A 13,541-nucleotide genomic window follows, 5' to 3' on the forward strand; every position below is an offset into this window, starting at 1 on the left:
TTCAGGTTGAGAAGTGCTTCTCCCACCTTGCAGCCCTGGATTTAAGTTGTTGACTGTATGAGTGTTTGTGGAAGAAGCGATCAGTGACGTCAAGACTGTGCTAATAGAAGGAGGACATTTCCTGAGCCACAGGAAGACAGTGCTCAGGTGAAGCCATGTGCTGGTGTGTTTGTGTCCTGAATTAGTCTCACAGTCTGAACAGGACATCACATGCTTCCCTGACAGTCCTCACTGTGGCTCTGTCTATTAATCATGATTGATTTACATATGACCTGACTTCTGTTAGGAGAGTGTGATGTCTAAATCAATCAACCAAACCTACTTTTTAAGAGGTTTTTTATTTTTATTGTCCATTGTTACATTGGCTTGTTTGCTGGAGGTAAAACTGCTTTGTCATCATCTGTATTGAGACAAACACCATAGAATCTAACTGAATCAAATCTAATTTAATTGTGTTCTGTTGTCACTTGTTCTGGGCATTGGTTGGTATACCAAGGTAAAATTATACCACAATTTTACACAAAAGCAAATGTTGCTTTGAGGTATAAAACTTTTTTTTTTTTTTTTTTTTTGTCAATGAGAAAGACATTTTCAGTGTGTCGTTTTCATTGCTTTTTGTGTATTTGCAGAGCTGAAGATGGGGCATCTTATTTAGCCATTAGTTGTGTTTGCTCTGATTTCAAATGAAAAAGAAAAGTATATCCACTTACAAGTTGTTCTTGAATTCACCAGCAGTTCTGCGCTTCTTGAGGAGTGTTTATTTCATATCTTCTACTGCCACCTAGTGGTGAACACCTTGCGTCAGTGACAATGGACAAAGATTGAATGTTTTATAGACATATTTGCATTCCCTTCACTCTATCAGAAATGATATCTTAATGTTAAAGTTGTTTATTATATTAGATATGTTTAAAATAATTAAAGATCAACAAGGCTCTTCATATATCTCTTGATAAACTTTTCAGTTGTTCTGCTTCATGTATAAATGAGCAGTAATAATATAATATTTTGTATTTAGCATCAATGTAAAGCCTATATGTGGTTTTAAATAGTGTAATTTTGACACTGTTCTTTTATGTTCTCCTTGTTTTCCTGAAAGGTCTGTTTATGATGGACAGGAACATGGACTCTTCATGGAGAAACTGGAGGGGCGGATCCGCAACCACGACCGTGAAATTGAGAAGATGTGCAACCATCACTTCCAGGGCTTTGTGGACTCCATTACTGAGCTGCTCAAAGTGCGCGGAGAAGCCCAGAAACTTAAGGTGCAGAAAGAAGAGATGAGGTTTAGAGGAAATCCTATAAAACCAGAGAGACGAAACAAGAGATGAAGCATTATAGGCCTAAACTGAAATTATTTTAATCACTTTTTTTATTACTCTCAGATAATTGGTTGTCTTATCATTCTCAGGGTCAGGTGACTGAGACCAATCAGAAGTTACAAAATGATGGCAAGGAGGTGTGTATCCTGCTTTCTTAGTTTAGTCGTTGGTATAGAACATGTAACAGTAAAGTGACTTATATCAGTAACAAGCATGACTGAAAATAGTGGTTACCTTGCCTGTAGCTCCTGACGTCAATGGATGAACTGAGACAGTGCCGTCTGCAGCAGAGGAATATTGCCACCACCATTGACAAACTCACACACTGCTTACCAGGTACAAACTTTAGGCCTCTGCCTGAGCTTTTTAGTTTTTACTATTTGCTGTATTTGCACTACCATTCAAAAGCTTTGGGGTGTTTTTTTTTTTTTTAAGAAATAAATGCTTTATTTAGCAAGGATGCATTCAATTGATTTAAAACTGAAATAATGATAAATTATAAAGATATCTTTTTAAAATAAACGCTGTTCTTTTGAACTTTTTATTAGTCAAAGAGTCCTGAAAGAAAAGTCTTAAGCAGCACAACTGTTTTCAACTGCGACAATAAGAAAAGTTTCTTAAAGGGATAGTTCATCCAAAAATGGAAATTATCCCATGATTTACTCACCCTCAAGCCATATGACTATCTTCTTTCAGACGAACACAATTGGAGTTATATTAAAAAATATCCTTGCTCTTCCAAGCTTTATAATGGTAGTGAATGGCACTCCTGATCTAGTCTATAAAAGTGCATCCATCCATCATAAAAGTAATCCATATATCTCTAGGGTGTTAATAAATACCTTCTGAAGCACAGCTATGGGTTTTTGTAAGAAAAATATCAGTATTTAAAACTTTATAAACTAAAATAACTAGCATCCGTGGTTACCAAATAAACTTGCACCAAAAGAGTAACTTCTGACTCTGTGCTTCCGTTTTTGTCAATATGTCATGCGTCAGGTCAGAGATTTACTTTTTTGGTGTAAGTTATATTTTTTAACCCTTAAATGCATGACTGTTAATGTCTTTATCGACCCGGATCTATGTCTAACATGGAAGGATCTCTACCTGTCGTGATAATATAAAACTCCTCCGATATTAGAGTAACAATTACAGAAGAATAAAATAAATCATATTTTGTTACCTTTTGGAGCTTGAAAGGGCTCAGTTTGAGCAGATGTTTTATGCCATCAACACTGTCCTCGTCAGAGCTCATTTCCCTGTAAATTCAGCAAATAATAGGCTATTTTTATGTTTGAGGTCACGGATATGAGCCCATTTGCGATCTCAAACGTATTCTCAAAACTATATAATTTTCAACATCTTCAAAATCAATATTTCGATCACTAACAGCTTCACCAGATCCATCCAGTGACAGTTACAGTCATATTTGATTGCGTTCATTACTTGCTCTGCAGTAAATCGCTGAGCCATTTAATGTTTTTCTTATTATTTCGTTTTCTGTCTAAATGAGTCGTCACTTCACCATTGTGTATCAGACATTGCCACCTTGTGGAATAAAGGTGAATTGGACTTATCCTGTCATCTAAAATTCAATTGTTGTTGTGCAGAAAAAATATACGTACACTCATACACACCTCGGGTCATTAGCGACCCTATACAATTTTTACAAAAAATGAATACAAAAACAGACATTCTTTTATAATTTTACGATTTTTTTCTTGTTATATTCTTTATAATAAATTGATTGAGGAATACCAAGAAGGTTGATTTCTAACTTTAAAAAATAAACGAGGAGGAGAGTAGTGAATGATGTCCCGGGTCACTAAAGACCCGAGGTATGCATTTAAGGGTTAATATAACTCTGTTTGTGTTAGTCTGAAAGAGGATAGTCATTTACACCTAGGATTGAGGGTGAGTAAATCATGGGTTAATTTTCGGGTGAACTATCACTTTAAGCACCAAATCATATTAGAATCATTTCTGAAGGATCATGTGACATTGAAGACTGCTAAAAATTCAGTTTTGCCATCACAGAATAAATTACATTTTAAAATATATTAAAACAGAAAACAGTTATTTTAAATTGCAGTAATATTTCATAATGTTATGTTTTTACGGCATTTTTAATGTGTAACATAAAAAAAAAAATCATACCCACCCCAAAACTTTTGAACTGTAGTATACTGTATGTTTTTTGTAAGTGCTTGGAAGCTCACATGCTGTTTTCCCTTGCTTTTTCCTTGCAGTGTTGGAGATGTACAGTAAACTGCAGGAACAGATGAGAGCCAAACGGTATGATGTTTATTCAGATGCCTTTTTTTGTACATGCTGCACACAAAAATACCAGATGAGCACTAGGTGGCAGTAGAGATAAACTTAACATACAGGTTGAGCTTAAATGCACAAGCACAGTTCAGTGCCCACAATATTTTAACACCTTTACTTAAATTAAAAAGAGTAAATTTGAGAACAGGACTTTCTCAGATGGGAAAGAGAGCAAAGTGTTGATGATTTAAACAGGCCCTTGATCACTGGACCACTGGTGTGTCTCATCTAGTCTGATGTGACTGTGACCAGACAGAGAGAAAGAGAGTTTTTCAGATGTCTGAGATGTCCAAAGCAGCATTTGGCAGCTGTCAGGAGTCAGAGACACAGAGGACACATTTGGATTGGATTTTCTTAGCTTTAGCAGCTGCATACATTGAACCGTCCCAATTCTCAACATTATCCGGCATCTTCCTTATTTATGGGATTTTTGTTTTTATGGTCAGGAACAGTAGACATCTGACAGGAAGGTGGAGGGAGATAGTGGGTGGAGATGATACAGGATTTTAACCTGCGTCCTCATGAGCACACAGCTCTTATATAACAAGCACATTGCAACCCTCAGGGGGACACGAGGCTTCTGGGGATCTGTAAAAAAAAAAAAAAAAAAAAAAAAAAAAATATATATATATATATATATATATATATATATATATATATATATATATATATATATATATATATATATATATATATAATAGGACTGTTGGTAAAGTTAGTACATTTAATTTGAGTGGAAAACATGTACATTTAACATCACTTTAGTAGTGAGTAGAAAAGAGATGCATTAATCAATATCACCAATAAATAACCAGTATTTTCAGATAAAACTTTTAATAATTTGCTTCAATGCATCAATAGTATTTAATTTTAATTAATTTTGCATTGTAAAAAGTTACAAAATATATATAATTTTTAATACATAGAAAATATATAGCTGCCTTTTATATTTTAGAAAGGGGGTTCCCTAACAAGGGGATAGTTATATTTGGGGAAAAATTGTGGAAACCCCTGAAAATGCTTGTCCACCTAAATTCTATTTGAAAGTAGCACTCTAAAAGTTTTTCAAGCATTGGCTTTGCTGTCTTATCGTGTCCTCTGTGTGACCTGAAGTTCGGCATGGGCCTGCAACTTTTCCATCCATTTTGTTTTTTATTTATCTCTGCTGTCCGTGTTTCCCTGTCTCTCTTGTGTGCTTGGTTTTGCCATTATCCTGGAGGTAGCGGCAGGGTCGGCCAAGAGAGACTCTCTCCCCGGCGTTGGGTCTGCTGTGTAATGTTGCGTGACTGTGATGCTGTATTGAGTGTGTGTGTGTGTGATGAGCATAGCTCATCTCTGAGATCATAGTGATTGGGTTAAATTGTTATCATGCTGAGATCTAAGGTTAAAACACGTACTGCATGTGCAAGGCTCAACAATAAGGATGTCCTGAGGAGAGCTTTGAGAGTTTTCGGTCATTTGCCCTCCCATATACATAATATTATTAATTTATTAATTATTAATTTCTTCATATAAAATGTTTTTTTGTTTTTGTTGCTTTGTGCTCATTAAAAACGATGACTTGGAAGTAAAAATCTGACCTTCTGTCTCAAGTGGGTCAGCAGAACAAAAAAACTTATTGTTGAGCCCTGCATTTGTTCTCATTAATAGTGGGAAGGTTTCTGGAGTAGCAGATATAAGCAACATTTCCTGTATCCATAATTTCTGACCCTGTCGTATGCTACCCAGATACTACCCAGCTCTACGAACCCTGGAACAGTTGGAGGAGAGCTGTTTGCCTCAAGCGGGATCATATCGTTTCTGCACCATCATGGCAGAGAATATCCCACGTCTGCGCACGCAAATCAGAGACGTCTCCATGTCTGACCTCAAAGACTTCCTGGAGAGCATCCGCAAGCATTCGGATAAGATCGGAGAAACTGCCATGAAACAGGTGTGTGTGTTTGTATTTGAGAGAGAGCGAACGAGCGCTTATGTCTGAATAATGCCTGGAGGTGTGTCCGAACTAGTCTGACAGCTGCTTCATGTGCTCACCTCTGACCTGATGGTCACAGCTGGGTTTCAACATGAGGTCTCCGAGAGAAGGACAATGGCCTTGTTCTTTGGTAGTTTAATGTGCCTCTTCCCCATTTTTCCTTTCATCTTATCTCTGATCATCTAGTCTGGAGGACAGAGAGCTACCAATCTGTTCTGAATCAAAGATCATTTTAGGTCGCTTTTGTTTATGCCAGAGGAGTTGTGGAACACTGTGTATGGACACTGCTTCAAGGACAGTGCACGGAGACACGGAGAAGACTCAGGGAACACATATGAGAGAAATTGAGTGGATTTTTCGTTGGAATGCAGAAAAGTCCTCTGCTTTCTTTTACAGTTATTAGACCAAGATGGGGTGAGGAGTGCATTAGAATATGAAACGCCAAGTAGACATTAAGATCTCCCAAGCACCATAAAAATCTGGCCTCACTCTTTTCCCTCTTTTTAACATATTTTTCTTTACTTTCTTCCTTGTCCTTTTTCACAGCAGAATAAAACTGATCATGATAGATGTAATTGTGCGAAAGCTCCTTTGGACGCAGTTTCTAAGGCAGGCGTCACTATTGCACATACTTACATGCCCATACATACAATTTCAAGCAATCAAATTAAAACGAGTAAAAATGCAGACTTACAATGGAGAGCATATCTTGGCACCATTATATATAGAGCAGCTGGCCACAGCAAATTTCCAATATGACCTAAAATTATTTAAAGTCCCCCGGTAGTCAATAACTGTATCCCTTAAAACTCATCTTTGATCACCAAACTGACACATTTAAGCATTTTTTCCTGTGAAAAACAATTTCTTCATGCCTTAAAATAGCTTAAATGTAACTCTACACCCTTGCCTCATTTATTATACACCAATATATGAATATGCTAATTAACACACACTTGCACATACTCAGGTAAATGCCTCACAAGGGTATCGGTTCTTACAAAGCCAGACACATAATTGTAATTAATGCCTTTTGCACAGTTAATAATGTGTTCGTAATGTTACACAAACCATGTTCCCGTTCGCGAGTCAGACGGCTGTTATCATTAGAAACGCTTTGAACACCTTAATGTCAGTGGAGAAATGCATATAGTTCATCATAATATCATAACATCATACACCTTGTCAAATTTACCCAATATATATATAAATTTTTTTTTATATCATCAGAAAAATATTCTGAGATATATTCTTCTAGAGACTCTTCTGCTTCAGAGCGTTCATAGTTAATGATATGCTAAAGCCCGCCATCACATTGACATGATTGGTTACAATGTAGTTTGTGATGTCAGAAACACCAGCGATTTCAAACCATGGGTCTTTTTTCACTGCAGTTTTAAATAGGAAATACTCAGCAATGATGTTGACTTTGCACATGGTTTGTCTTAAAGCATGTTAAAAAACCACATAGACATATAAACATTAAAAACTTGATTTTCACCACAGGGGGACTTTAAAAAAAAGACAAAACAAGTATTAAAGTTATGGAAGTAAATTAATGCCAAATGTTTTTGAAATAAAAAGCTTGTTGAATTGCACTAATTGAAAAAAAAAATGCATTAAATTAGCTGTGCTTGCATTTAGATGTATTGCATTTTTAAGACTTGCATTTTTATGGGCTGAAATTCAACATGGTTGTATATTTAAGCTGTGAATATTTCAATTAAAAATATTTCACACACATTTTCATTATTAAAAATTCAATAATTTATATTCACCTTTCAGATTTCACTTCCAAAATATTCATTCTGTTTAAAAATACAAACTATAAAATTCGACTATCAATTTTCAGTCCATTTTATTTCACTTTACAAATTCGCTTCCACAAATTCAGTGGTTCAAATTCGGCAGAAAATTCAACATTTCACATCCGGGGACTGCAGGAAAAGCAGTAGAGTGCAGATGCATGTTCTCCATCTGCTGTTAGTCTTCTTCACCAGCAGGTGCCACTAGCGGCTGTTTAAGACCAGAGCAACGGCTAGTAAGTCATCATTCATTCATAAAAACGGATTTACAGAAATGGAGCAAGCGGTAAGTGAATGTGTGATGATTATCAAGGCCAGTATACACGCAGAAAAGCTGATAAAGACACAAAAGCTGCATTTATGTTTAATTCAGTGTCTTTATGGTTACCTGTGTAGTCTACATAAGCAGCTTTCTCTCCAGTGAACGAGATTATAACGTTATTGCCCGATGCTGGTGTACAGATCAAACATTAAATCTGAGGTAGAAATATATTTCTCTCTGTTGTTTAGTTTCCTTAACTTTATATCACGGCGCTGTGTTGTAATAGGGTTTCCCTCATCCGTCACAGATTCCCCTGCCATCAGGACATATAAAACTCTTAACACAGCTTGATGGACTCGTACAGAGATATAAAAGACCAAACTCGCACCTCATTTGTGATGCAGGTTATACTATATAGGCTCCAAGAAAGCAGATACTGGTATAAAGTTGGTTTGACGCTGAACGTTTGATGTTCGCAAATTTAGGGACCGTCTTTAAAGTTACGACATTGGTATTAACGGTTCTACCTTCAGTAGCGTTTAAAGAGAATGATTTACAGTCACAAAACCAACTGTACAGTGTTCATCTAGGTCTCAGGTCGAACAGTGATGCGCCCTACTATCTCTGTCTCTCTCTCTCTCACACACACACACACACACACACACACACACACACACACACACACACACACACACACACACAAAGAAACAAACAGGTGAACTCACACAAGCTCTTGTACACGCACATGCATATTCAAACACACCTCACTCAAAGTACATCCATACTATTTTAATTATTTTTTTTTTACACGTTCATCGCACAATTCGTTCTACTTTTTTCATTTTTATTTTTCCTGCTCATATATTATCCTGCTTATACAAATTTTACATTGTGTCGCCAAAGCATTTATATGAGCAGAAAAAATAAAATTAACAAAGTAGAACGAATTGTGTGATGAATGTGTAAAAAAAAAAAAATGTGTATGTACTTTGAGTTGTGTGTGTTTGAATATGTTTGTGCATGTGTGTGTGTGTGTGTGTGTGTGTGTGTGTGTGTGTGTGTGTGTGAGAGAGAGAGAGAGAGAGAGAGAGAGAGTGTAGGACGCATCACTGTTCAACCTGACACCTATGAACACTTTACAGTTGGTTTTGTCATCAAATGCTATTGAGCTTTAAATTATGGCATTTTTTGTATGATCCCATACAGTAGTGAAATACATAGCAATATTTACATATTACTTAACAGTTTATTTGGAAACACTTTACAGTAAGGTTCATAATGTATTAACTAATGTGCACTATCCATGAGCAATACATTTGTTACTGTATTTGTTAATCTTTGTTAACATTAATAAACATACAGCAGTTCATTGTCCATGTTAGTTCACAGTGAATTAACTAATGTTAACAAATACAAGTCTTGATTTTAGTAATGTATTAGTAAATGCTGGAATTAACATTAACAAAGATTAATAAGTGCTGTAGAAGTGCAGTTCATTGTGATGGATCCGAAATGGTTAATATTCATATTCATGCATTTTTATTAATATTTATGTCAATCGTATATGGCTTATGATTTATCAGTTTCACTTTTGATTTCATATATTTATGTACTCATATGTTATATATTAATTCTTATCATATTTTCAAGTATTTACTTTTTATTGTACCCTTATGGTTATTCTTATTTTATATTTAAGAGTATGTTATGTTCAATTGTTCTTCAAGTGTTCCAATGTGACAGGTCACACTGACACGTTTGTGGTTAGATATTGGACACCTGCTAAGTACTGCAGAAGTGATGTTTTTCAGAATTAATCATTTGAATTTGAATCTGATCAAAATATTTCTTTTATTATTCCTGCTGACATTTAATAGGGTAAGATTTGCAAAATTCCCAAAGGGGGTCAAAACAACTCTTATATCTATTTTTGGCATCTGACCAGTTTATGATATAATGGGTAAAATCCATTTGACTTTTTCTTGGAACAAAAACATCAGTTTGAGTGGGATGTAAATTTCCCTATGCTTCTGGTATAAAGCTGACCGAGTCATTGATATGTTAGCTTTTTCCTCCTTTGCCCTCCTTGGCTTCTGCTTCTTGTCTCTTATCTGCAAATGTCTTAATTATTGCTCTTTTTGATCTTCATCTATTAGATACAATACTCTGGATTATACAATACCCTAAATTTTACAATGCTCTAAATTTTATTATTAACTATTAACTGCTTCTTTATGGTTGTTAGGTTACCTTTTGGTTTTATGAAGTATTTCATTATCGATTAAAGTTTGCGTGTGAGGCTAAATTGAATTGTAATGAATAAATAATATCATCAGCCTGGATCTCATTTTCACAAGTTTTCGCATCAATTGTTAGTTCATATTAACTAGTTAATATAAAGTGTTACCTTTTATTAATAAACATCAAAAATCTAAAAGGTTTGCATCATACCTGAGACCTAGATGAACACTGTACAGTTGGTTTTGTGACTGTAAATCATTCTCTTTAAACGCTACTGAAGGTAGAACCGTTAATACCAATGTCGTAACTTTAGAGACGGTCCCTAAATTTGCGAACATCAAACGTTCAGCGTCAAACCATCTTTATAGAGTGCCCCAGGGATGACGCGTTTTTGTAGACAAAACCCGGAAGCGAGTTAGCATTTTAGGACTTCCGGTTCCAACGCCGTAAAGTCTATGGGTTTTTTGAATGGGTTTTTGCTAAATCGCCTGAAATAAGGTCTGTGTTAAACAAAGCCTCTAAATACTTTCACGTTTTGATCTATGACATAAAACACACCAGTTATAACCCACTTGTGATTTTTTAAACTTTTACTGTGTCTTAAAATCGGCGGTTGCTAACAAATTGCTAAAAGGGACTACTTCCTTTGGCGGGGACTTTAGACGTCATCATGACAAACAGGACATCTGGACAGCATTTCTCATGAAAAAGTGGATAAGTATTCATACACAGCGCAGATCATAATCAGTGAGCATGTTTTTAAATAGAGTTGTTTTCTAAATAAAGTTTGAGGACGCTTGGTGGTGACGACGTTGATCCGCGACCATGGTGTGCTGTAGTCCGTTTATAGCCTACTGTTAGCCTTTTATATCTGACGACTTTATTTAGGCTTCAAAATCTATAAATGTTGTGTTAACTTGTAAAGATTATCTTGATAGACAAAATGTGTAAGTGTCATAACCCTTTGTTAAACACAGAGCTTATTTTCTGCGAATTTCCAAAAGTCTATGGGAAAAATGAATAGGCTTTCAGTCGAGGGAACCCGTGCGCTGCTAACTTCTGGGTTGGCCTACAAAAACGCGTCATCCCTGGGGCACTCTATACCAGTATCTGCTTTCTTGGAGCCTATATAGTATAACCTGCATCACAAATGAGGTGCGAGTTTGGTCTTTTATATCTCTGTACGAGTCCATCAAGCTGTGTTAAGAGTTTTATATGTCCTGATGGCAGGGGAATCTGTGACGGATGAGGGAAACCCTATTACAACACAGCGCCGCGATATAAAGTTGAGGAAACTAAACAACAGAGAGAAATATAGGCTATGTCTACCTCAGATTAAACATTTGATCTGTACACCAGCATCGGGCAATAACGTTATAATCTCGTTCACTGGAGAGAAAGCTGCTTATGTAGACTACACAGGTAACCATAAAGACACTGAATTAAACATAAATGCAGCTTTTGTGTCTTTATCAGCTTTTTCTGAGTGTATACTGGCCTTGATAATCATCACACATTCACTTACCGCATGCTCCATTTCTGTAAATCCGTTTTTATGAATGAATGATGACTTACTAGCCGTTGCTCTGGTCTTAAACAGCCGCTAGTGGCACCTGCTGGTGAAGAAGACTAACAGCAGATGGAGAACATGCATCTGCACTCTACTGCTTTTCCTGCAGTCCCCGGATGTGAAATGTTGAATTTTCTGCCGAATTTGAACCACTGAATTTGTGGAAGCGAATTTGTAAAGTGAAATAAAATGGACTGAAAATTGATAGTCGAATTTTATAGGTTGTATTTTTAAACAGAATGAATATTTTGGAAGTGAAATCTGAAAGGTGAATATAAATTATTGAATTTTTAATAATGAAAATGTGTGTGAAATATTTTTAATTGAAATATTCACAGCTTAAATATACAACCATGTTGAATTTCAGCCCATAAAAATGCAAGTCTTAAAAATGCAATACATCTAAATGCAAGCACAGCTAATTTAATGCATTTTTTTTTTTCAATTAGTGCAATTCAACAAGCTTTTTATTTCAAAAACATTTGGCATTAATTTACTTCCATATAAAGTAAGCTTAAACATCTGAAATCTTCACTTCTTCAACAATAGTTTTTTTTTCTATGAAGATCCATGATTCCCACTGTCTAGAAAAAAAACTGGATATACGAGGTAGCCATATTTTTTTATTTTTTAACAAATTTTAATCCTTAATCCAGTAAATCGCAAACAAAAGTCATGAGACTTTTACCTTAGCTTCATTAAAGATAATTTTGCAGTCGCCACTGTCACATTTTCTTCAGAAAGTTCTCCACTCTTCTAATCACTAATCTAATCTCAATATGGATCAGTTGCAAAAGTAGCCAAAAAGATGTCACGAAAGAGTTCAGATATTCCTCCCTGAAAAAGACCAAAGCCATGCGTGTGTGTGCATGTGATGGTGTGCTATAATGTGTTCTCTTTTTACTGTGTGAACATTTTTTATTTACACCCCAACACTTTCAAGATCACTACTAACTTAACAACGTTTTTCAGTAGTTTGAAGTTAGTTCAGCTTTTTTCCAAAATTGTGAATAGCTCTTCCAGGTGTGGCTTGATGAAACACTATATGGCTGTTTTTTATTGTGCATGCAGCTTTACAGTGAAGCGAGCTGAGGAGCTCTCCTAAACGGTCTTCTCTCTTATATGAAGCATTGGAAATTTGATCTATTCTTCTTTTTGTTCAGCCTGTTTAAATTAAACAATTCAAGAAATGATTCACCCATTTGAGTCGCTTTGCAGAAGCGTGGCATTTTAGGTCTTTTTTTAAATTGAAATATTTAGTTAAATGCTGCAGATGTTTCCAGCTAAATTCTATAAGTTAAGATGCATTCTGTTTTTAAGAAGAATGCAATTTTAAGATGAATTCTATGCATTCACAAGTATACACTTCAAAATATTTTTAGGAAATAATTATTAATTACATAATCATGCAGTTTTATATTTAAAGGCAGATATTGTTTCCCCAGCTTCAATGTAGTAATATATGTGGCTGCTTTTTTGTTTCTGGGACTAGTTTTGTAATTTTCTTTTTCTCAAGAGGAGCTTTACTGTAATTTAATCACTTTAAATTATGAGTAGCTTGTAGCTCTGAAAGCTAGAGTTTCAAAGTTGCTTCAATTACGCTCCTTCTTGGAAAGTTAATTTTGTCTCTGACGATGTTGAAGAAGAGAAGTTGGACAATGAAACAATATGTGTATTCATCCAGGTAGGCAGGACTGAGGTAGATGTGAATTCTACCAGCAAGTTTTCATGCATTCGCTGTCTGACATGAGCAAATGCATGTGGACACCATGAGTTGTAATCAGAGATACACGTTTGTTCGGTTGCTGGTCTGCTTCCAGTTGCCCCAGCCCAGCCTTTCGTTCCACTTTGTCCCTTTTTCCCCTCTCCTCATCAGCCTGTGCCCTTGTCCATAGTTTGAACAAACTGTTGGCTCCTGAAGCTCCGGAACTTGGTGAGTTTCCACCGGTCCAATCTGGATGATGGGACTGTTTGGTTTGAACTCTCTGCTGGTCTGCTTTCTGAGGCTGATCATCTGCTTTATGTTTGTGTCCTTCCC

The 13,541-nt window shown here is 35.9% G+C and overlaps 1 protein-coding gene across 5 annotated transcripts in view; it reads left to right on the forward strand.

Moving 5' to 3' along the window:
- Positions 1–13,541, forward strand: part of exoc6b (exocyst complex component 6B) — a 121,454-nt gene that overhangs the window by 20,249 nt on the left and 87,664 nt on the right. For all 5 annotated transcript variants that reach the window (XM_067401595.1, XM_067401596.1, XM_067401597.1 and 2 more), the window contains exons 2-6: positions 1,100–1,265; positions 1,412–1,459; positions 1,568–1,658; positions 3,572–3,617; positions 5,379–5,583. In XM_067401595.1, coding sequence (XP_067257696.1) covers positions 1,100–1,265; positions 1,412–1,459; positions 1,568–1,658; positions 3,572–3,617; positions 5,379–5,583 — 556 coding nt within the window. The remainder of the gene's footprint in view (positions 1–1,099; positions 1,266–1,411; positions 1,460–1,567; positions 1,659–3,571; positions 3,618–5,378; positions 5,584–13,541) is intronic.

The sequence above is a fragment of the Chanodichthys erythropterus genome, chromosome 11, assembly GCF_024489055.1.
Source record: "Chanodichthys erythropterus isolate Z2021 chromosome 11, ASM2448905v1, whole genome shotgun sequence".
Classification (NCBI taxonomy): domain Eukaryota; kingdom Metazoa; phylum Chordata; class Actinopteri; order Cypriniformes; family Xenocyprididae; genus Chanodichthys; species Chanodichthys erythropterus.